The sequence below is a fragment of the Lepidochelys olivacea genome, assembly GCF_965140295.1.
Source record: "Lepidochelys olivacea isolate rLepOli2 genome assembly, chromosome: 1".
NCBI classification, from domain to species: Eukaryota; Metazoa; Chordata; order Testudines; family Cheloniidae; genus Lepidochelys; species Lepidochelys olivacea.
Genome location: NC_140411.1, coordinates 312,325,823 through 312,351,767, shown reverse-complemented (window position 1 = coordinate 312,351,767; position 25,945 = coordinate 312,325,823). Strand labels below are relative to the sequence as shown.

General features: G+C 40.3%; 1 protein-coding gene across 1 annotated transcript; it reads right to left on the bottom strand.

The window, feature by feature from the left end:
• Positions 1-238: 238 nt before the first annotated feature.
• On the bottom strand, positions 239-22,135 carry LOC311524323 (hyaluronidase-1-like; the record flags this gene model as incomplete). Its single annotated transcript, XM_084635324.1, has 5 exons — positions 22,073-22,135; positions 16,223-16,317; positions 8,624-9,582; positions 1,910-1,999; positions 239-667 (listed from the first exon to the last, which is right to left on the bottom strand). Exons 3-5 carry the CDS (start codon positions 9,542-9,544, stop codon positions 239-241), a joined length of 1,440 nt encoding a protein of 479 aa, XP_084491450.1. The 5' UTR covers positions 9,545-9,582; positions 16,223-16,317; positions 22,073-22,135.
• Positions 22,136-25,945: the final 3,810 nt, after the last annotated feature.

The following is a 25,945-nucleotide window of genomic DNA, read 5'->3' as shown; positions in this document are numbered from 1 at the left end:
CTAATTAAGGAATGAGCTAGAACAGTACGAGTGGGGCCAGTAAGAGGGAGATGCATTTGAAATCTCCTTAACACTCTGTGCAAAAACGCTGCCTTGACCAGTAGGATTGGTACTTAAACAGAGCAGAATGAAAATAAAGCAACAGTCTGCAACACCATTTCCCATCTAAATAGAAACTTGCTAAGCAAGGAGATCTGAAGTCTCAACTGCAACGTTTCTTGCTTCCTTGTAAGAAACATTAGTGTACAGTGAGAAGCAGAAAAATCTGCATGGATCCAAATAAGAGAAGGTTGAGCATTTGATTTTTTGATCTATTAAACAGAGTGTGAGCCCATTGTTCAAATACACTTCGGTCAGGCAGTTCACAAAATATCCCAGTCCAGCCTTGGTAACACTGACATGTGAAGCTTTGCTTCATGGCCTTTATGTCTTCTGGTTTAGGTTTTCCAGTCACAAAGAATCTTGGGCCTTTTTCAGAATGGTGGACCCTAATCTCAAAACTATTGGGCGGCAAGTGCAGATAAGCAGAAGAGTCACTAATTTTACGGATGCATCTCCCATTCTTCTTACACAGAACTTTACTGCAGAGTTTGGCTGCTGAGGTCACATTAATGACATAATGTCCTAAGGGGCCATCTATGTATTTTTTCACAACTGAACAGCTCTCCTGCAGGAAAACAAGAGTGTGACATGTTAATCAGTAACCAGAGTTATGTCCAAGTTTCCATATTTTTGGTAGAACATTAACATGGAACTGGCTGAAGTGATATACTGAGATAAATCCTGTAGGCTTTACTCATGTGATTGGCCCCCTGGCTTAATCCGCATTCATGGGAAGGCCAGTAAGATATTGCCCTTTATTATAATCTTGCTTTTCTCTTTTGGGTGCCTGGTAGCAACATATTGAATGTTTTATTAAAAATAAGGTTTTCTAGTGATTGTTGAAAAGGAATGATTTAAAATAAAAGAAGTTTTAAACATCTATTGACACACTGCTTTAGCACTAGGGATTTCTACACTGATCACCATAATCCTTTAACCTAGTAGCTACTAGACAATTTTTACTGGCTGGTGTGCAATGTGGAAAAATAGTTTTTGTTTTTTTCAGCTCCATGTTAGGTCGCTGAACTGGTTTGGGAGTTCATCCCACGCCACTGCAGTCAATGGGAGTTTTGCCATTGACTTTGATAGTAGCAGGATCAAACATTGAAAGAGGTTGTGTCTTCCTGTATTGCTAATGCCCTATCAAAGGTCAACTTGCCTTCTCCACCTGCAGCCTTTCCAAGAGTGAAGTGAGGGAGCTGGCCTATCAGGTGCCTTGCAAGGATACACAATGCAACCTTCTGTCACCTTTGGTAATTCCAGGAGAGGGGATTATAAGACTTCTTTAGGTGAGTCCTGGGGCCTTATGAGGAGGAGCAGGACTTTTCTTAGGTTGGGATTATATTCCACCAATGACTGTGTTATAAAATTTAGGACAACGCTCAACATTTGGTCTGTGAAAAATGTTCTGCATCTCATCCCCTGCCAAATACTTAGCCTTGTGTTTAGTAATGTACAGATTATGCAAGCAGCACACTGTTAAACAGACTGTTTACATTTACATTTCAGTGTTTCAAACTGTATCTTATTATCTTGGTATCAGAGCTTTTCACTGCTATGGATGTCATCCATGTTTGGTCCCTGGATGTGGTTCCTAAGAAGCAATGGCTAATATAAGTATGTTGTTAACAAGGTGAAAGGACTCCCAAGCAGTCATCTTCAGCCAAAAGGCTGGTGACAGTGATGGGTGAGGGAGAGCTTCATGGTAAGGATGTAAAATGGTAGAAATGAGGACGGGTGGGGAGAGAGTCTCTTATCAAGGACATAGCACTTAACCCGTGAATGTTTGTAAATCCACCCCACCTACCTTTGAGCTGGCATACTGCATGCTTCCCCAAAGGACAACCCCTGCTGCCCCCAAAGCAGCACTCTCTCCAATAGTGTTCACCAGGTCAGTCTGAAAGAGGAAAGTATCAAAACTGGACATTGTAAAAGCATCAGAACCCATAGAATCAAATACAGCAGAGGACACACTAACATTTAAGCACTACTTTTCTCCAGAGGAGATGTTGATTTATGAATCTTCATATTCAAAAAGGCCCACAATGAGCTCCCGAATCCTTGGGGCAGGGACTGTCTTTTGTTCTATGCTTCTACAGCTTCTAGCACAATGGGGTCATGGCCCACGTCTGGGACTTCTAGGTGCTATCACAATACAAGTAATAGAGAATAACAACAATAGATCCAGGGACTCACTGACTCATTCTGAACATTGACTTACAGCAGAAACTGCAAAGGGGTGGGGGGGGGAAATAGTTAAAATAATTTTTAAAAAATGTTTTGCTTATCCACACAAATAAATGCACCTTCCTATTGATGTTTCAGTGTGTTGTAGTATATTCAGAATGATTTCTCCAGACAGATGGAAGGAGCAGAAAGGCAGTGACACTCTTCTGAACTGTAGTGGACAATTCGTATAGAATACTCTAGTACCTCTTTTGCAAGGGATTATAACTATGATAGTTTGTCATTTAGTCAGTCCATGAGTATTTGCAGTTCTGAGGCCTTGTCCATACACACAGGTTGTACCACTTTAACTATACTGGTATAGAGATTGGCAGACACAATTACACCCATAATAACAGCACATACACCAGGTAGAACTGTACACCAAGTTAACTTATTCCTGTACAGGAAGGGAAATAAACCATATCAGTATAAGCGCTTTTATACTTAATGATTGCCTGTTCTAGTCATTCCCTCTGAAGCCCCTGACATTGGCTACTGTTGGAAGATGGGATACTGGCTAGATGGACCACAGGTCTGGTCCAATATGGCCGTTCTTATGTATTGGCATAACTTAGGCTGTGCTTGGGTTGTACTGATGTAGCTATTTTGGTAAAAAATCACAATGTAATTATACCAATACAAAAACTGTGTTCAGATCTGGCTTCCTTAGTGTCAGTGTAGCAATATGTTTGAGCACTTCATAATACCAGAAAAAGAGAGGCTGGGGAACCCTCCCAATGTAAAAAGATGCTACGGGGAAATGGAGCATTTAGCAGGGAAGGGGGGGAAATAAATAAACAGAACCCAGAGCAACTACCTTTCTTATCCATCCCCTAGATCCCTAGCAAGTGACTTTCATTTGGGAATGTCAGTGCTTTTCCTCCCATCCCCTGAGGCTAGGGACACTGACTGTGCAGCCTTTGCAAAGAGAAATACAAACATTTCATAAAGAACCAGCAAATGTTATAAACTGGCTGGTGCTTGATAGCATATTGATACGGTTTCCTTATCTTGTCTCCATCACTGTGAAATCACCCAAGGGCCCAGGGGATGATCATGTGATGGCAGTAGGTGTGTTAGAACTACAGATAGATAAAACTGGATGTCTCCATTATTATTAATAAGAAAAGGAGTACTTGTGGCACCTTAGAGACTAACCAATTTATTTGAGCATAAGCTACAGTATGCATCCGATGAAGTGAGCTGTAGCTCACGAAAGCTTATGCTCAAATAAATTGGTTTTTCTCTAAGGTGCCACAAGTACTCCTTTTCTTTTTGCGAATACAGACTAACACGGCTGTTACTCTGAAACCTGTCATTATTATTAATGTTATTTATTGTTTTTTTAAAAATCACACATAGCTCTCTAAATGCACCTAGCAGTTTATAAGTAAGGACTTTGCTGTCCTGAAATGTTTATTGTTCAAGAAAGTGAAGACACAAATCAGTGGTTGAGTAAAAGGAGAGTGTGCGGAATTATTGGAGAAGAATATGAGGAGGATTCCTGGGACACATGAGTGGTGAAGGTGACCTTTAACTAAAGGTCAGATGAAATAATATTGGAAATCATGGAGATATTTTAAAGAACTGGGTTTGCCTATTGGTCCATCGTGTAGGTTTCACAACACTATGCCATGTTATTGGGCTCACCTGCAGTTCATAGTGCTGCTGATCACCCAAGCAGTTCTTGAGAGCACTTTATTATAGCTAAAATCATATAGTTCAGTGCTTTCTGAAGAAGAAGAGAGTAGGGTATGTCACTGGTGTTACTTTCATGTTGAAAATGGTGGTGCGTTTTTTATTGGCTTTAGTTAAGCAGTAAAATACATGTTCGGCTAAAAGATCAAACTTTGAAAAGTTGAGTGACTTTAGGATATAGTTAAAACTCTTGGTAGTGGCTGTGTTAGTCTGTATTCGCAAAAAGAAAAGGAGTACGAAAGCTTATGCTCAAATAAATTTGTTAGTCTCTAAGGTGTCTCACAAGTCCTCCTTTTCTTTTTGGTAATGGACGATCCCTAGCCCTTTTCTTCTGCGAAACACTTCACAAAGATTATAAAACCACAAATCCTGGACCCTGACTGTTTTAAATCAACCACATGGGGGTACAGTGAACTAGCACAACACGCAGTTCCGATCTCATTAACAACTTGGTGATCGCGTCTCAGTCAGACAAAATAAGGGGTCGATATATCAAACACGTTTGAATGAACCAAAAACTGAACAGAGAGGGTTATTCACTTTGTGCAGCTTCTGAGGTTCTTCGAGACGTGTGTCGCTGTGGGTGTTCCACTTTCGGTGTCGGTGTGTCCCTGCACCATCAATCGGAGATTTTTGGCAGCAGTGTCCGGCAGGGCTGCACCAACACCTAAAGTGGAGCACCCAGAGGGATAGCACTCGCAGAAGAATAGAAAATATGGACTTTTACGGAAGTATGGTCCAGTAGTGAGGTCACTGGCCTCGATGTCAGGAGCCCCAGGGTTTAATTCCCATCACCATAGACTTCCAATGTGATGTTGGGCAAGTCACTTAGCCTCTCTGTGCTTCAGATAATCGCACTTCCTTTCCTCATAGGGATGCTGTGAGGCCAAATACATTAAAAGACTGTGAGGTGCTCAGATCCTATGGTGACAGTGGCCACATAAGTACATAGATAAGTAGATAGCTTAGGTAGTTAGATGCTCTTCTCCTTGCTCTCCCCACCCCTAGAGGAGCCATACGGAGGAAAGAGAGGGACTTAAAATACTTAAAGGCTCCATTTTATAAGATGTTTGTTTATCTTCCCTCATCCCCTACCTGTGACTCAACAGCTGCTTAGCATACCAACATTTCCCCACAATACCCTGGTTTCCTCCTCTCTCTGCTGATGCTCAAGGTACTATTCCAAGTTTTGGATGCTGTTCCCAGCAACCAAAGACCCTCAAGATTCTGCTCCTGAGCTGGTGTTCTGGACTAGCCCCCTGGGGTAGAGTATAAACAAAAAGGGAACTCCTGTCTCACCAGGGCTCCTTCCACAGTTTGATTCGCTGGGTGATTTCATTTTGTATTGAAAAATGTTTGTGATCTTTACTTCAAATTCTGAATGGCTCTTTGTTTCAATCTAGTCATATCCCATCTTATTCTATATAGGAGAATATTTGTGCAAAGGTGGCTTTGTTCATGGGGAATGGCCTTTGTACAAATACACACCGTGACATGAGGACACAGGTATTTCTACATGAACGAGAGTCGCTGTTATTCATTATTCATCATTTATTTGTCATTCTGCTTTATGAAAAGATTTGTTCTTCCAGTCAGGGAGCAGAAACAATGCCATGTAACTTCAATCACTGATCACACATTATTAATAGCAAGTAGTCTAGGGGGACAGTTTCTGAACACCCTAGAGCATCAATATAGAGAATCATTTGCATAAATTATGTGGTGAATACTTAGAGATAGGAAAGCCATTCATAGAAGTTAGGATCTGTTGGCAAATGATTTGCAAAGAGAAATGAGGCAGGGGGGACCCAATTGCAGGGATATTTCTGGCCTCGGAATTTTTGTCTTTCGTGGGGCTCTTATACCTGCAGCTCTTTCTGGTGGTTCCCACAACTGTTGCTTCAACTTAATTTTTTTCATTGTGGCACTTGCTGTATCTTTAGCACTGTACATGTTACTGTACTTGTGCACCACATCTTATTCTGTCAGCAACCAAACAAAAGCTAAATTTCCATAGGGCTAGATTGCCCCACTCTTGCTCAGCCATGGTAGGGCATAAGGGGGAGTAAAGTCCCTATTACCCTCCCCCCTTGCTCAGCCTTGCTCACATTATGACTACAGGGAAGAGAACAGGGAGCTACTCTGCATTGTTAGCAAGGCGGAGTGGAGAGTGTGAGTAGATTTGTTTCTGTTCCTCCTATATTTGCTGCCCAGAGTAGCTGATGGGGGTTATAGGGAGATGTAAAGTGCTCCAGAAAAAGAAGTGCAACTTTCCCCAGCGTTCAGGGTGCTGGGAAGGAATCTCTGACTCTCTGAGCTACAGTTGGTTGTCCTGTCTGCTACTGGAGCAGTGCAGAGTGTGAGGTTACAGTAGGTAACAGTGTCCAACTATGTTTCACAAGAGCTGATATAAAATCATTTGAGGACATCAGGGCTGTGAAACAATAGATTTAAAACAATAAAACCATGAACATTGTTTTCCTGATCATTGGCATTTGGAGCTCTTTCCGGTGCTCTATCTATAAAAAGCCTGCCAGTCCCCAAGCTGCACTCATAGAGCTCATGCTGCCAAATATGTAGTCCGGAGAAGCTACAAGCCTGGCACCCATGATCAGTCTTTGAAGATGTATATTTTGTTTTCACTACAAAGTATATATTTGAATATTCCTCACAGGGGCTTCCCCCTGCTGTGAATGGGCTGTGCACACAGGTGCTGAATGTTTTAGAAAAGATCTCTGAAACATCCAGATTGGAAAAGGTGATATGCAACTAAAATACAGCCCAGTGGATAAAAGGGTAACTTATGGGCAATATCATTTTCAGTTACTATTATCGAATGTGGAAGCTAGGTCCAGGTAAACAATTAACTTTGTACAGCCTCGTATGTTCGAAGGTTTGCATAATATATAATTGTGCTAGATTTCATATTATAGGATGTTTAGCTAGTGGTAATGGTATTTTCATTTTAATCCCGAGATCTATGTTTATGATGAACATAGCTATTAGAGCCAATGCTTGCTGAAGTATTCACTAACTTTGTGTGCCTCTATTTTGAGTTCTCAGATGGAGACACCATGGGTGGAATCCTAACTCTGCTGAAGTCAATAGAAAAACTCCCATTGGCTTCAGTGGGGCCAGGATTTCACCCCTGGGTGCCTGATTTTGTCAGAGGTGCTGAGGACAGGTAGTTCCCATGGAAAAAAATCCTTGGTATCTCTGAAACTCCGATGCCTCATGGAGGAGTCTCCAGCTGAGAACTAACAAGCTGAGGCACACAAAGTTAGTGAAAGCTTCTGAAAAGGTGGCTGTATACCTTGCATTTCCTCACTAAGCAGCCAGAGAGACTGCCTGGGTCTGCACAGCTCCAACAGGAATCCCCCACTCATAGCTCCAAACTGGAGCAGTCAGATGGGAGCACTCTGGAACCTGTGGGACTGAATACGCACATACACCCATGGCAACCGAAAGTAGACGGATACAGCCCTGATATTGAGCCCCTGACACTCCAAGCCACCAACCATGATACCATTTTTGTATGGGGAACACCACAGCTCTCCATGACCCAAGAGTGGGGCTGTGAGGCGGGGCGGGGGGCATCAGTATCCAAAGAGGGCTATTTGTTCTGTCGGGAGGGAGCTCCCTTCCCTCCAACTGGGTCCACACCTCAAGTATGAATCAAACCAAATCCTTCCACGTCCAGGGTTGGCCAGCCTATAGCAAAAGGCTATTTAGGAAGCCATTCAGGAATTACATGCTCTGAGCAGTTGCATAGACAAGATCCAAGACAAGGGTTATGATTACCACAATGTTATCAGAAATCTTGATGTCTGTACATTTATTTTGTAACCTGCATATTTTGATTGTATTTTTTAAAATATTTCCTTCAATTATCATTGGCTGAAGAGGCGTCACATGACACAGAAATTGTATTTTTGTAATACAGTAGATTTAAAAAGCCAAAACCCAGATACTCAGTTACTGTGCATGATCAGACATACTGTACTTTCAGAAAACAATATGGCCAGGAGAACACAGTCATCCTTCCTCTAAGAAGCCTGCTGTCACATTCTGCCTCTGTGCAAGTTTTCTCATGCAGGAGCTAGGAACGCCAAGCTAAACTTGGGCTTACCTAGTTGATATGTCTCATTAATTTCTGTACTAAGGGAGCTTCCATTTTGGGAAGAAAACAAATAAACTCAACCCTGAGATTCCTTTCTCATGAACGTTTATCTTCCCTTAATATTAGCGGATTTCAAACTTCACTGAGATTTGTCAACTCCATTTCTCAAGCTGAAGAATTAATCTGAAATATTTAATTACTTAAGGAAACAATTGCTTTGTACTTTCTTCTAAATTACTCTCATAAAAAGAATACAATATTATTGTACAGTAATAGACCAAACCAGAGCAGGATCTCTATTGAAAGCTGTAGTGTTTTGTACCATGACTGTAGTGTCTTTCTTTACCAGGATAGTTCTATATATGAAACAGAAATGCATCTATAATTGTTATTATACAAGGAGAAAGTCCTAGGATATGCTTTTTCCAAGAGATTGCGTGGCTAATCTTTAGATTTCTATATATGTCTGCTTACCTCTGTCAAAACATGTAAAGTATAGGCATAAAATGGTCTGGAGTAAACAAAAACAGGCAAAACATAGTCTTTTCTAGCAACTGAGGCAATACGTATTGCTTCCTTAACCCGATAGTGAACGAACTTCAGAGCATTTGGACTTGACTTCAATATATAATCCAGATATATGGATGGATAAAGAGCGGTACTTTCTTTCCACAGCCAAAGCAGAAGATCATTGCGGGAAGATTCAATGTCTGGGCATCTACCTGTGTAAGCTTTCGGATGTTCTTTGTAATCATAATTGTAGCAGTCTGGGTAAAGATAATAACCCCACAGACCATTCGGTCTCATGTGCTCAGCCAGAAGGATAGTGTTGTTCATAAAACTTTTGCCAGCATTTTCAAATTCTTCCTTAGCAACTTTCCTAATTTTGTCCTCTGACCACTGAGGATGGCATCTCCTAACCAGTTCGAGAGATTTATTTCTATAAATGGTTTTATTACCCCAGTTCCTGTCCCACTGGGGCCTCCAGTTTTCCCAGTCAATGACTGCAAGTCCTTGGAATTTCTTCATGGGTATGGAATGGTCAATGTCAGACTTAGCTTTGTTAAGGTGCTTTATCAGACTCTCATTCTGTGGCACCCCTCCATTGACAGGAACCCCAGTGTCTAAATAATAGGGGTAATGCCCCAAATGAGTGTGATAAAAGATTGTCACATTGGATCCACTCAAAGTTTCATTGGTGTTTGATGCAATGTCAAAAACACTGAGATCTAGGTCCACCTTATACCGCAGCCTGCACTGTTCCGTAGGTGCATTCCAAACAACAATGAAAGGTTTGTGGAGTAGCAGCGGGGCCTTTGCCTGCTTGAACAGTTGGCCATCAACCATAATAAGCAGCATTGTAATTTCTATCCATTTAATCCACAAATTGCACATGGTATGCTGTTTTCGCTGGGGCTAATGCGATGGTTTCCCTGAAAACAAAAACAAGAAGAGACGTTTTTTAAAAAAACAGTATTCACAGCAAGGACAGATATTGTGTCAAAGATATGGCTTTTATGTTGAGTTTCTTTTTTAACTTTGTACTCACAACAGATATGGACAAAGACAAAACTATAATCAGGACAAAAATAAGTCAGTGTTTAAATGCCTTCAAGGATGAGGCGTGTACCTGGGGAAACTATTCTACAGATTGGTCGATTTCACTCTCAGGTCAGGAAGCACTTTCCAATACTCAGCCTTTCCTTGATTTCCATTCTGCCAAGACACTTTCCTCTCTTCATGCAAACCTCTCTGAAAGACTCACTTCCATGAAGACACAAGAATTGACTTAATAATATAATACTATTAGAATAATTTTTAAAAGAAAGCATCCTACTTATTCTGTGTTTCAGTTTCCCTGCATATCCTATGTACTCACCATCTGTTTTACTTAGGAGATAACCTTTTGGGACCTAAAAGTGTCTTTTTGGGGTCATCACAATACAAATACATCACAATACAAATAGGGCAATAATTATTATTATTATAATTAAAGCATAGGGTGTCTTTCTCACTTAGATTAACCAAGAGAACTCAGATATGTGGTAATATACAGTATACCACATGTCTAAGAAAAGAATAAGGCCCATGTTTATTACTGTCTACTGTGGTACAAAATCATCATTTTTCTAAAGGAGTAGGTGGAAGAATTATAATCACTCAGCAGGTCAGAAGGATGACATTCTTAATGACTCTTGAAAGTGGGAAGGCTAGTTGTTATACTGTATGTAACTTAGATATCAGTATGGTAAAGAGAATTAATTATATTAAACTCAACAAATCATCCATGGAAGTGTCAAGTACCTATGAAAAAGAGGAACTGATTTTTGTTTAAAATATTACTGGAAGTGAGTGAGACCAGATTGTGAGACCAGATCTGCCATCAGACTGCAAGTGCACCCTCCCCAATTACCCACAGCAGGTACAATGAAGTAGAAGGATATCCAGTTTGTACATTATTTGAGGAAGTGTTGCCGTTTGCAAGTGATATATCTGGGACTGGGACTCCCCTAGTCTTTTGTGCTTCCCTGCCATTCTTATCCTCTAGCCTCTAATATTATGTGTCTCTCCCTCTTCACCAGTCCCTTCTCCTTGTCTTTTGCTTTTCCTCCTGATTCCACTCCCTTGGCCTCCTGTCTCTGATATAGCAACCATTCTCCTCCGCAGCCCCTGTTTCTCTCCTTTCCTGCCCCCTCTCCAACTCTTTTCTTTTCCTTAGCCAATTGCTACAGTAAGGAGAACGGGAAAGATGAGTGACAGAATCAGTACTAAGCTATCAACCTGTTGACAAGTTTGGGGAGGATGACAAGGAGGACCCCTTCTAAGATGAGACCCAAACTTCCTACCCTCCCCTACCGATGGCAGCAGCCCTGAATGACCCAGCCAAAGTGTTGGAACACACACATAAAAACAAATAGAACGTACCTTTCATTACACTCTGAAATATTTTGACAGCTGCCTTCTCTACCTCCCCTCGGCCCTGCAACTTTCCTGCCTCCTTCTCCCTCTTTTTATCTGAAAGATCTGATTGTTTGTATGGTGCCTAGACAGTGGGGCCTTGATCCCTGATGGGGATCCTGAAGCACTTACCACAACATAAATAAAAATAATGTTTACTATTCAAGCCCCATTATAACTGTAATTTCTCCTTGCTTATAGCTAGTAAAAAGTTTCATTTGCACAGAAACCTTCAGGAAAGCAAGGAATTCTTTCTCCAGAAGGCTCTCATCTGTTCTCAGTCAACATATGTTGAATACCTTTAATAGGTTTACTCATGCATATTGTGGTCGCAGGCATTGTTCATTAAACACCTCTCACCATTAGTCACTGAACGATAATACTTTGTTTATAAATAGAGAGAATTCCTAAAACTCTTTGTATTGTGAACAAGAACCAATCTAGATCTATTGACCTAAAATTGTTTTTTACAAACTGCGATTTTATTGCAGATGTTATTTTTCACTTCAGAACAGTGATTGAGGCCAAGTGGAGCAAGTCTTTACAAAAACAAATAAGGTTCATCTCTGATGCTGAAAAACTGAGGGAAAATACAATTACCTACTGTTTCACAAATGCACCACACAATCTCCTAAACATGTACAAAACATCTTTTATTACTGGGGCCACTGTTGTCTATCCTGACTGTGAGTTTACTGGTCTCATGCATAAGCACTAATTGGACTGCCTCAATCCCTAGCTCTATAATGAGCACAGGCACTAACGATTCCATTTTGCAGTTAATTGTGAATCTTGGTTCAAATTTGCCTGTTTTTCTCATTCGGTGACACTTTGTCATCATTCATTTAACTTTCAAAGGACATGCCTATCTTTCTTTGTTCCTGGAGTGTTCTCAAAACAGAATCTGCTGTCAATGTTTCTGCTCTATATTCTAAAAACAAAAACAGCCCCTCATAAACTAAGAGTTAAGGACCTGATCCAAAACACACTGAAGCCAATGAGAGTCTTTCTGCTGACTTCAAGTGGGCTTCAGATCAGGCACTCAAAGCACAAAATTAAGTGCAATTTGCTATTTATGTCTGCATATGTTGAAGTATAGGACTGTGAGGCTGCTGGACTAATTACAGTATATCCTTTAATCACTGATAATTGCTCCTCACTGAATAAAAAAAAATGATAAATTTCTGTGAATTTCCTTCACTGTTTATGTAATAAAAATGTTCACAATACAGTTTTCCCAAGCAAATTCTATTAATTTAAAATAAACTTTTATGTCCACTGTGCCTAAATATTTTCCATCAAAGTATGCAACTCGCAATGGGTTGATATCAGCTGAAATTGAGAGGGGGGGGGGAGTTATTCTCTTTTACTTTAAAAGAAACACCTTTATGCCTAATCAAGACAATGTACCACCCCCTTCCCCCTTTCTCCCCCCCCCCCCCCCGCAAACGATTGAGCTACACTTTTACCACTAATAGAACAATACCCTCCTAAATTGTGATTACATCTAACTTGACTTCTTCCATGCATGCAGTGTTGTTGTAGCCATATTGGTCCCAGGATATTAGAGATACCAGGAGGTAATATCTCTTACTGGAACAACTTCTGTTAGTGAGAGAGACAAGCTTTCACACTTACTCAGAAACCTGAAGAAGAGCTCTGTTGAAAGTTTGTCTCTCTCACCAACAGAAATTAATCCAATAAAAGATCTCATTCACCTGGTCTCTTTGATCTCTTCCAGACAACCAACTGCTACCTTGTCACTTTTGTTGATTATTTGAGCTATTTGGACTCCAATACTCCTCATGACAGTTGATATTTCAGTATCTATTTATAAAATAATACCCTCTAATGTAATTTCCCATGTAATACTCCACTGTCTGTATACTGACTTCTTGAGAAACTATAATCTATAAGTTTAATATAATACATTTCTATTTTTCTATTTTACCATCCTTGTTCCTAATTGTCTTTGAATCTCAAATGTTTCCATCTCTTCTGGATAAATGAGTCATATTTATAGACATATTTTCTATTAAAAAGTTATTCTAAAGAACTGGAATAATTTTTTTACCCACACAGATTGATCACGTATGGCATTTTGTGTCAAAGAATCATAAAAATAAAGAATGTTTCTTCATTCAAATAATTGCTTACTAAAACTTGAGAACCACCCACCATCTATTTTAGTTAATATTCAGTGTTCTAAAGGTATGGGTCTAAAGGTCATAACAATATGATGTGATTTTATCTCATTATTATTTTTGTCCCTGTAACGTAAGGATTCTTCTTTCTAAATAAGGGATATCCAATCCTTTCTTTCCACTTACTATGAGGTCTGGGTACTGTTTCTTCAAATTGGTAAGCAGGAGCCAGGCAGGAGAAGGCTGGCAAGGTTGGAAGCACAAGCTTTGCAATGAAGCAGAGAGAGTAGCTTTAGGCTACTTAAAGGTCTTAAAGGTGTGCTCTTAGGACGTATTAGCTAACACCTACTAACTAATATGTTATAAAACTCTGGGATAGACAAGGCAGTGTGTGTTTTAATACATACTGAGCTGGTTGAGTTAAAGTCAAGGGGAATTTAGGCTTTAAAACAAGCTTAGCAACATGTTAAAGTATGTACTGCCTTGTCTACACTGGACGTAGAAAATGTTAGTTATCACATGTTAACTAACACACCTTTAAGACCTAGCCTAGACAAAGCCTTAGGCGTGACCTATCCGCAATGTATAACTATTTAAGGTGAGGTGAGAATTTTTACCAAAATAGTTACACTGGCACAACCCCTAGTAGTGTGGGCGCAGTTATACCAATATAAAGGTGCCTAAGGGCTTGTCTACACTAGCGCTTTACAGCGCTGCAGCTTTCTCACGCAGGGGAACGAACAAACACCCCCCTGAGCGCAGCAAGTTTCAGCTGTAAAGCGCCGGCGTAGACAGCGCTCCCAGTGCTGGGAGCTATGCCCCTCGTGGAGGTGGTTTTTCAGAGCTGCGCTGCGACTAAACAAGACACGTCAAAGCACAGCCACGGCAGTGCTTTAATGTTGCCAGTGTAGACTAGCCCTTATACTTGGATAACCTATTATCTACCCTGACATAGGTACATTTATACTACTATAACTGCATCTGCACTGGGGGTGTTGTACCACTTCAACTGCACCAGTATAGTTAAAACAGTGCAACTTTTGTGTGTGGACAAGGCCTTAGAAGGAACAATGTTTTTCTTATGTCCAGTAGAGTTCCTTGCTCTGTGTTAGAAGAAAGTGACTCTTTGTGTGATTCTTTGCCAGTGTCACATAAAGTCCACCAGTGACAGAGTATTATGTGCTTTATTGTTATTTATATTGTGTTTGTTGAAACTAAGAGATTGAAGTATTGCCAGCTCCTATATTTCATGAATCAGACATCAGACAACCATGAGATTAGTTTAAAAATCATGAGATTTTTAAAATAACACATTTGGATTTTTTTTTTATTTGGATTCTTCTGGCATATGAGCCTGTATGTTTCATGTTTTCAAGCTTTTTTCACTCACAACAATGAAGGCTAGAAATGTACTTTGTTGTTGTTGTTGTTGTTAAATGAAAGCTGAGATTCTCATGTAATCACAGGACTGTGGGAGCTAGGACTTTGAAAAAACACCAAATATTGTGATACTCATGATAAAATCTCATGAGATTGAAAAAGTAAACATGAAAAAGAAAGAGCATGCATGTTTTACCGCTGTCTTGTGATGGTAGTTCCCTTCATGCTCCAAGCTATACTATAATTCACTTTATAAATCCAATTTTGATCCCTAGACTGAAGTTTCTCACACATACCCCCATCCCACCTGAAATTTTGTATGTGCACTTTGAAACCTTATATCTTACTTTCCACATACACTATTCTGTTCCCATCCATTACCCAGATGTCATCTGGAAATCCCATGTACCCCATTCACCCTTCCAGTACTGATCGGAGACCCTAAACTCCAAATGTAGGCAAGAGATTAACCTGCATGGTGTGCTCCCTTCACATGTGGGCAACAGGCTCACTTCTCAGTGCAGTGTAAATCTCTGCAAAACTGGCAATACCCCAGCTGATAAAAGGGTGTCGTGGGTCACGTCATCAAAAACCCATGCTGTTGTAATCTATGATTGCAAAATGAAAAATAGTTGGGAATAAGAGCACAAAGATGAGGATGGTACAGGAATCTTAACCTTGAATTACATAAGAATGGCCATACTGGGTCAGACCAAAGGTCCATCTAGCCCAGCATCCTGTCTTCTGACAGTGGCCAATGCCAAGTAGTCAGAGGGAATGAACAGAACAGACAATCACTGAGTGATCCATCCCCTGTCATCCACTTCCACCTTCTGTCAGTCAGAGACTAGGGACACCCAGAACATGGAGTTGCATCTCTTTCCATATTAGCTAATAGTTATTGATGGACCTAACCTCGATGAATTTATCTAGCTCTGTTTTGAACCTGGTTATAGTTTTAGCCTTCACAACATCCCCTAGCGATGAGTTTCAAAGGTTGACTGTGCATTGTGTGAATAAGTTCTTCCTTTTCTTTGTTTGAAACCTACTGCCTATTAATGTTTGAGCATAAATGAGTTTTTAAAATTACAATCCTCTATTCACATTTTTAGAAGAGATATATGACAACCTTATTATTTTGCCTCTGCAATTATACATGTTTTACATAACTATTTAACTGTTGCAATATAAAAAAGATTAGTTAACATAAGAGTGGCTGCAATTAGGTGATATTTATGCTACCACCAAGTCACATCACCTTATTAAAGGAGTCCAAACTCATCAGTATACCACTTGGCCCATACATTCTACTGGTCTTTCAGGAACAATGGACTAATCCTGATCTTCTCTGCCCTATTAAATGAAAGTAGTCTCACTGATTTCAGCGGGACTACTCAAATGAGCAAATTGAGTGGGATATGGCCCAATGTATTTTTAAACTGTCACATATTTCACAGTTGTTAGTAAGCTGAGATGTAATATGCTATATGTTTGCCTGTTCCCTTTTCAGTTTACGTTCCTATTTTTCAAACTGAAATTTCACAAAAAGAAAGGGAAAAAGGAAGAGTATAAATTATGGAAGGTCACTTACTGTATCTACTGGGCACCCTGGTCAACTGTTGGAATGTTCTTCATATTGTTCACTTTTACTTTCCCTCTTGAATTCTTAGAGTCAGCTCTCGCCACCTTTGGAAAACATTACAGATTTGTAGAGATCAGGTGTCTAAATACATAGCTTTTTATGTTTCAGGTTCTCTGTTTATGTGAAAAAATATGGAGAACTTATACACATACCAGGGCATTCAGAAGTTGTGCTGTTATTTGTTATTGGATGTACTAAAGAGAATTCCAGATCATGTTTTGTCACACTCTAATTTTGCCACGTGTAACAAGAAGTCATCGTTAATGAAATGCCATTGTCAAGTATGCATATATTTATTTAAAACCCCTTTTTCAGTATTGATGATTTCCTTTTAGAACCTATTTTAGAACATATAGAACTTATTTTCCTTGCAGTTTTCTCATCTTACATTTGGAAAGCACTAATTGTCTGTCTGTGTTTCTTACAAAGCACGTATCAAAAACAGATACAACTCTCAATACACACAAGGATGGGCCCAGCATAAGAACATGAATAGAATAGAAAATGTGCTCTTCCTTGTTTGTACAGAGACAATGGGTAAAATCCTGGCTCCACTGAAGCCAGTGACAGATTTTCCCATTGACTTGAATGGAGCCACGATTAATAGCTATACTGTTAAAATAAATCTGGGGATACTACTAGTTCATGTGAATGTTTACCTTGTCTAACTGCTAGTTCTCTAGCAGCCAAATAATAAACTTACTATATTTTTTTTAGCAAGAGTTAGTGCAATTGTTTAAGGGTACACTATTTTGGAGGGTTAGATGTCTCAGGTGATAGCATACAGCACTTTTCACCTGTGGAATACCGGTTCAAATCTGGCCAAGGGAAGAAATGGTTGAACTCTATATGGTGGACTATGTGAAATGAGCTCCTGGTCTCAGTATAGTTCCTAGTGGCAGATGTCCACATTAGAAAATTGCCACCACAACTTGCAATAATTTAGTTCCTTTTCATAGTCTCAGCAGAAAGGCTGAGGGTTGAAAGGGCATTAAGAATTCACGCTTGTATCCTTTTAAATGTGGTTCTATGCTGAGAAGTCAGTATGTAAAAATGGCAATTTCTTACTCAATTGATCTGCTTCTTGTTTATATGTAGAGTCATATCTGCATTCTGCACACTTCAGTGACACAAATATGTTTTACTTGTTTTCATTCCTGTTAGCCCCACAGAGCCAAAAATATAACTGAGAGAGAGACTTGGATTCTGTTTCTTGTCTATCATCAACAAATTGTGAGCTAAATTTTAATGACAGTAAGTACGCTTGTGCACTGAAGACAAAGAATAGTTTTACTACATTTTTCTCCTGTAGCTGAAGAGAGCATTTGGCCTGCAATACCTTTGTTATTGAGGAGGAGAAGGAAAGGAAAACGCCTGGACTTGTGGATCCCGGGAGTGTGGGGCAGAGAGGGTGTATAACTAGCACTTAAAACAAATATTTTTTACTTATAAACTGAAAATATTTGGTGTCAAAATTAGTTAGGGACAATAAATATGGACCCTCAAATTCTATTTTTACAGAGAACTTTTCAGAATGAACTATTCTTTAAAAGTGACCTGTAAATAACTTTAAAATGTGAGTTTGTGCCATTTCTATATATATATATATATATTCTGCTTCTTAAAAATAACTTTGGAAATATGTCAGATTTTGCCCTTCCTAGTTTTACTGCAGGACCTAGGGAAGGGGAAAGAGGAAAAGAGTGTATTATGAGTTCTCACAATGGACAGAATATAAAAGATATCATTATTTCACAAATGCTCCAGTCACTGTTGGCTTCCAGGCTAGACAAGATCTCTTATTTTTAACAAGCAGAAAAAAAACCAAACAAAACCTTCCAGGGTTTGTTTATAAACCACTAAGAAGCAAAAAAGAATATATGACCAATTTTTTTCTTTTGCAAGTCAACTTTTAATTTGCACTATTGGGTCAGTGCTGAGACATAATGGCAAGGTATGGAGTAGTATGTTTTCCAACTTGTACAGCCATTTACAAGAGTGCAAATCTTGGGCAGAATGCGTGTAGAATGCTGCCATTCTCATCTGGTAGCTCTTTACACAAGTGCAAGAGCCTATACAAGCTATGAGGCAGTGGGGAATTAGGCCCAGAATGTCTTTTCTGTGGCCAAATCGACTTCAGTTTTCAGCACTGTCACTCCTTTCATGAGCAGTGAATTCATTTTAAAAGCAAATGAAAGATACCAAAAGACATTCTTTGTCAGATTATACAGTATTAGTAAGTCACTTTTGAGACCAAAGGTCTGCTTGAGCATTTCCTGTTTAGTTTTACCCTTGTTGTGATGTGTGGTTCATGATACTGTTTAAATTAACAGGAAATACTGTAAATGAGCATGGGAATTAGAGATCAAAGAACCAGCATTTGGGGTAGACTCTTGTAAGGTTATGTTGCTTTCCACTAAACCCATATTTCTTCTCATGGTATCACAGACTTCACTGAAATCTGAGTCTTTGAACAAAATGTTTTTTAATACTATATGGGATCTATATTCTATGGTATGTAAGCTAGTCTCTAGCAGTCAAATTCTACCACCCTTACTCAAATTGACTAGTACCTTATTCCAAGTAGTCCTGTTCATTTCAGTAGGGTTACCCGTGGAGTAAGGTACTAGTCAGCGGGAATAAGGGGAATAGAATCTAGCCCTAGTTTATCATACAACTAGTTTAAATTAAATACAAATCATCATTTAAAGTATGGACAAATTAATGTAACAAATCAACACAAGAAACGCGAATCTTTGTTCTACAGCTGCAATTTTATGCTTGTGAAATCACTGAGATTTTAGGTATACTTGCAGTACCTGGAACAATTGGTTGGGTTAGCAATGGAAGAATATTGATTTTTGTTGTTGTTGTACTTCCTGTGGCATTTGTATCAAACCCTTGATGCTATTACACACAACTATTTGTTTTTATTTCATTCGTTTTAATAAAATGAGAAATTCCATGAAAAGTCACAAAACTTATATTACTGCCCAGGGACATTAAGAATCCAGTCCCTCTGGTGTACAGGTTATTTACATTGTGGACACGGTCAGGCAGTAGATTCAATGCTTCAGGCTACAGGCATTCTTCTTCTGTCCTGAAGGTTCTCTTGTGTGGAGTTATGGAAAGCTCCATCTTGTCTCCCTTTTTGTTTAACATGTATATGGCACTAACAGTGGGGTTAGTGAGGAAGATCTGGGCTACAGAGTTTTCAGTACACTTGAAGCAGGCCTAAACCATGATTAGCTCAATGAATGCAAGTCTCTGCTTGTCCTTGTCTACACTTGCAGCCAACTCGTATTGACCAGTGCAGCTTCACTGATTGCTGAATCTGGTCTGTTCCTGAGAAGAGGCTGCATTAACATTTCACTGTAAACCCCTCTTGAAGAGGTGGGATCAGCAGTGGCCAGAACTGTCGCTGGCAGGGCAGCTTCCTGGGAAGAGAGAGGGGAACAAGGCCCTTTGACTGGTGCAGTTTCACAGGCCTCAGTATGGATGGCTTCTGTCTCAAGTGGATCCTCTAGGCACTGTACAGATCTCAGGACTGTATTCCCTGCCCATTCAGCTGGAAAGCAAGTACACATGCACATACACACAGAGACATAATGATCTTGGGGAAATGGCAAAGGTAATTTAATAGAATTTTTCTCTCTCTTAGCTCCCTGTCATTGGTTTTCCATAGAATCTGGCTCAGAATTCTGATAGTAATAATAGTTTGCAGTGTTGTTGTAGCTGTGTTGGTCCCAGGATATGAGAGAGACAAGGTCAGGTAGGTAATATATTTTGGTCCAATAAAAGATATTACCCACCCTACGTTGTGCCTCTAATAATAGTAATACTTTACCCTTCAATAATGTCTTTAATACAAGGATCTCAAAGTGCTTTACAACCTTTAAGTAATACTCAACACCTTGTAAGGTAGAGATATATTATTATCCCCGTTGTACATATTGTGAAACTGAGACACAAAAAGATTAAGTGATTTGCCCAAGGTCACACAGAAATCAGTGACAGAGTCAAGAATGAAATGGAAATCCCCCGATTCCCAGTTTTAGCCTTCTCCCTCTTTAACTACCATGAATTATGGATGAATAATAGGGCAAGACAAATGACCTTGGATTACATTAATCCTCTAACTGGCGCAAAGGCATAGGCATATATATGTCATGTCCCATCTTTCCATTGCTTCTAGCTGACAAAATGAAAGTTTTTTGGGTGGAGGAGACTGAGAAAAAGCTAGAATATCTCATCACTTTGTTTTTTATTTCATACATGAATTAGAAATAAGCAGTGACCTGAATTTTGACCCACAACTCCAACTGAGCCTGTATTGAAGTTAGAAAAAGTTTTATGTGCATTTGTTTTCAATTTCACCTGCCTCTCTACATCTGACTCTGGACACAAACATATAGAAGGTTATTTTATTTTTCAGTGTATGTATTAAAAGTATAAACAATATTACCTACAAACCAAAGCTTAACTTGATTTCATTTTGTGCCCAAAGAAATATTTTGCGAACAATAAAGGAAGGTGCCTCCGGCATTTTGCCTCCCATGTGAAGTGATATTGGTTGTCACAGTTGTTAGGGCCTTTTTTCCCTACTTTGTGAACTAAGTAAGGACTTCGACTTACATGCTAAACAAATTTCAGTAAATGCTGGGCCAGATTCTGCTCTTGGAATGGTGTAAATTCAAAGCAACTCTAGTGAAATCATTTGAGAGGAGTAAATCTGGAAATACTGCATTGAGGCAAATAGAGTTATTCAGATTTTATAATCCTGTAAATGAGAGTAAAATATGGCCCATAATGAGTTAATATTTCTTAACACCTTGGTCTAAATTTAAAATAATTGCTCATGTTCACTTTAAAATGATAAAAAAAAACCCTGCTTTGTATTCTATAAATGTTTCTTAACCTCTGGATACTAGGAATGAAAATATTCATACTTTGCCGAACAGAGGATAGGCAATATCTAGGCAATATGATAAATAATACATATAAAGTTTCCAAGGTGAAGTTACATTTTGTATCTTATTTCCAGGACTGTATGTAGCTTCTCTGGCATGCCACAGCCTGCCTCAACAAATGAGTTACAAGTATCCCTGTGTCTGCAGAGGCATGATGCAGTGTGTTAACACACAGCAGTGGTAAGAAGATTTCAGAATATTGTCAAGCAATAGTCCAATGAATTCTTTCCAGATGATTTTGGAGAAGATGTTCATAAACAGGACATTGGTTTTAGGTCATTAAATGCTGTTTTACGGTAGGACTGATAAGAAGGGATTGGTGAAGTTCTTTTCAAGTCAGCAAATGGCATGCTATATTCACATTTTGAAACCATACCCTCACTAGTGCTTTTATGATACTAACAAAGAGGCGAAATATATTTCTTAGTGAATCTTAAATATATGATCCACACCCAACAGTCTATTTTCTATGTCTCTGACACTGAATGCACAGCTCTATGTTTTTAAATAACATATTGATTGATACTGTTCTAAAATATATTTGAAGTCAAAGCAATGTTGTTGTTTCTCAGATGTGAATTTTATTTCTAACCAGGTGTCTCTGAGGTGCCTGTTTCAGATCAATATTCTAAACCAAAGTATTTATTATGCATCAAAGTGTAAAGCATCACACAGCTATTTGGCTGGAAAATAAAGAGAAAATTAACCCAGAGGTGTTTTCTGTAAGAGAAAACATTGCAGAAATATTTTCCTCACTATTGGACTGTAAACAAAAGATAAAACATTGACATTTACAATTATTAATTGAGTAAACAATATTGGTACTCACCTCTATAAAGCCAGTGAGTAGAAGAAAACTTTGGCAGAGCAGTTGCTGCTGTGTTTGTATTAGAAGTTTGCTCCTCCTAATGGGTGTACTTTTAACTGTTGAGATACTGACTGGATCTGGAGGGAAGAGGGGATTTTACCTACAAGGCATCATGTAATTGCAAAATAAATACATCATCAAAACCATGTTGACTCTTCCCCAGCATATCATGTTCTTCTATATGACTGCTCATTCTATTCTTTACTACAGTTTTAACCTATTTGCCTGTTACTGAAGTTAGGCTTATTGGCCTATAATGGCCGGGATCACCTCTGGAGCCTTTTCTAAAAATTGGCATTACACAGAGCCATCCCTTGGGTCTGGTAAATTGGGGCGACTGCTCCAGGCCCCATGCTTTGGGGGCCCCCACACTTCAGTCACATGGGGGGCACTGTGCTGGCCCAGGGGGTTGAGGTTACGTGTGCCTGGGAGCCAGGCCAGCCCTGGGAGTTAGCAGGGCACCTGGTGCCGGCAGCAGGAATTGGGCCCACACTCACTGGCGGGAAGCACACGGTCTATTTCTTTTTCTTGCTCGGCATCATGGGGCTCAGGCTTAGTCTCCAGCAGTGGCAGCAGCGACCCCAGCCCACCCCAGTGTCACCTGCCACCTCACTGGCCACCAACATCCTAGCACCACTGGAACACGCCAGCGACAGGCTGACTCCATCCACTGCCCTTCCACCCCAGACCCTTCCCTTTTCTGGGACCCCCCCCACCCCCAGCACAGGAGGCCCCTTCAGCCCAGCAATTTATCAATTTGTTCCAAAACCTCCTCTACTGATATTTTGATCTGGGACAGTTCCTCAGATCTGTCACCTAAAAAGAATGGCTCAGCTGTGGGAATTGACTTTACATCCTCCACAGTGAAGACTGATGCAAAGAATTCATTTAGCTTCTCCCCAATAGTGTTGTCTTCCTTGAATGCCCCTTTAGCACCTTGTTCATCCAGTGGCCCCGATGATTGTTTGGCAGGCTTCCTCCTTCTGGTGTACTTTAAAAAAAAATCCTATTAGATTTTGTGTCTTTTGCTAGCTACTCTTCAAATTCTTTTTTTGGCCTGTCTAATTATATTTTTACACTTGACTTGCCAGAGTTTATGTTCCTTTCTATTTTCCACAGTAGGATTTTACTCCAAATTTTTAAAAACTGTCATTTTGTCTCTTTTACTCTGTTTAGCCATGGTGGCTTCTTTCTTTCTTTCTTTCTTTCTTTCTTTCTTTCTTTCTTTCTTTCTTTCTTTCTTTCTTTCTTTCTTTCTTTCTTTCTTTCTTTGATCCTCTTACTGTTTCTTTATTTGAGGTATTCATATAGTTTGAGACTGTGTTTTTAAAAAGTTTCCATGACTCAGCATCCCCTTCTTAGCAACAAGAAGGTCAAGGAAAGTGTGGGCCCCTCACTGAATGAGGGAGGCAACCTAGTGACAGAGGATGTGGAGAAAGCTAATGTACTCAATGCTTTTTTAGCCTCTGTCTTCATGAACAAGGTCAGCTCCCAGACTACTGCACTGGGCAGCACAGTATGGGGAGGAACTGACCAGCCCTCTGTGGAAAAAGAAGTGGTTCAGGACTATTTAGAAAAGCTGGATGAGCACAAGTCCATGGGGCCGGATGCGTTGCATTTGAGGGTGCTAAAGAAGTTGGCTGATGTGATTGCAGAGCCATTGGCCATTCTCTTTGAAAACTCATAGTGATCAGGGGAGGTCCTGGATGACTGGAAAAAGGCTAATGTAGTGCCCATCTTTAAAAAAGGGAAGAAGGAGGATCCGGGGAACTACAGGCCAGTCAGCCTCACCTCAGTCCCTGGAAAAATCATGGAGCAGGTCCTCAAGGAATCAATTCTGAAGCACTTAAAGGAGAGGAAAGTGATCAGGAACAGTCAGCATGGATTCACCAAGGGCAAGTCATGCCTGACTAACCTAATTGCCTTCTACGATGAGATAACTGGCTCTGTGGATGCAGGGAAAGCAGTGGACGTGTTATTCCTTCACTTTAGCAAAGCTTTTGATACAGTCTCCCACAGTATTCTTGCCAGCAAGTTAAAGAAGTATGGGCTGGAAGAATGGACTATAAGGTGGATAGAATGCTGGCTAGATCGTCGGGCTCAACAGGTAGTGATCAATGGCTTCATATCTAGTTGGCAGCTGGTATCAAGCAGAGTGCCCCAAGGGTCAGTCCTGGGGCTGGTTTTGTTCAATATCTTCATCAATGATTTGGAGAATGGGATGAATTGCACCCTCAGCAAGTTTGCAGATGACACTGAACTGGGAGGAGAGGTAGATACGCTGGAGGGTAGGGATAGGATACAGAGGGACTAGACCAAAAAAAATCTGATGAGGTTCAACAAGGACAAGTGCAGAGTCCTGCACTTAGGACAGAAGAATCCCATGCACCGCTACAGAATAGGGAATGAGTGGCTAGACAGCAGTTCTGCAGAAAAGGACCTAGGGGTTACAGTGGACGAGAAGCTGGATACGAGTCAACAGTGTGCCCTTGTTGCCAAGAAGGCTAATGGCATTTTGGGCTGTATAAGTAGGAACATTGCCAGTGGGTCAAGGGACGTGATCATTCCCCTCTCTTCGGCATTGGTGAGGCCTCATCTGGAGTACTGTGTCCAGTTTTGGGCCCCACACTACAAGAAGGATGTGGAAAAACTGGAAAGAGTCCAGTGGAGGGCAACAAAAATGATTAGGGGACTGGAACACATGACTTATGAGGAGAGGCTGAGGGAACTGGGATTGTTTAGTCTGCGGAAGAGAAGAATGAGGGGGGATTTGATAGCTGCTTTCAACTACCTGAAAGGGGGTTCCAAAGAGGATGAATCTAGACTGTTCTCAGTGGTACCAGATGACAGAACAAGAAGTAATGGTCTCAAGTTGCAGTGGGCGAGGTTTAGGTTGGATATTATGGAAAACTTTTTCACTAGGAGGGTGGTGAAGCACTGGAATGGGTTACCGAGGGAGGGGTGGAATTTCCTTCCTTAGAGGTTTTTAAGGCCCGGCTTGACAAAGCCCTGGCTGGGATGATTTAGTTGGGGATTGGTCCTGCTTTGAGCAGGGAGTTGGACTAGATGACCTCCTGAGGTCCCTTCCAACCCTGATGTTCTATGATTCTATGATTCAGCTTATCTCTTCTTCCCACCTTTGAATTCTTGACCTTCCTCCATATGAAGCGTCTTAATAAACTCAAGCACTGCATTGCTACCTGATGCTCAGATTCATCACTGAATCTGCCTTCTGACTGCTGGTCCCAGATTGGTGCCTCTATTTCTCCATCTGTAAAATGGGAATAATTATACTGACTTCGTAATCTATTGACAAAAAGTGCTACATGAGAGATAGGTATGCATTAATTATTATCCTTGCCTTAAACCACTCCAGTTTATTCCCTGGGAGCAGATTTGCTTAGGCTCACTCTACTTACCCATATAGATCCGCAGGAAAACTGCAAATCATACATAGTATCTCTGTATCAGTCACTCCCATATGGTAGAACTTCAGCCCTGCTACCAGGCATGACATCCAGGGGCTGCTTTGGTAACTCACCAGCATGTAGTTCTGGCATCTTTTGGACTAAGTTCTAGAATGAAGAGGAAACAGTCTAAAATAGGAAGTTGGAAAAGATAAATCAGCGGGGTCAGGTTGGATATGAGCCTATAGCTTGAGTGATGGAGGTAAGACACAAGCGGTGGAGGCTGTGTTGTAGGCCTGCTATTAAGTGAGAATGCTTTGCTAGTGGAAGAGTGGTGATAGATTTGGACATTCTTGGCTCCTGCAGGGTCACAGTGGGGTGATATTCCCCACAGAATGAAGGGAATATAATCTGTTTTACCTAGATA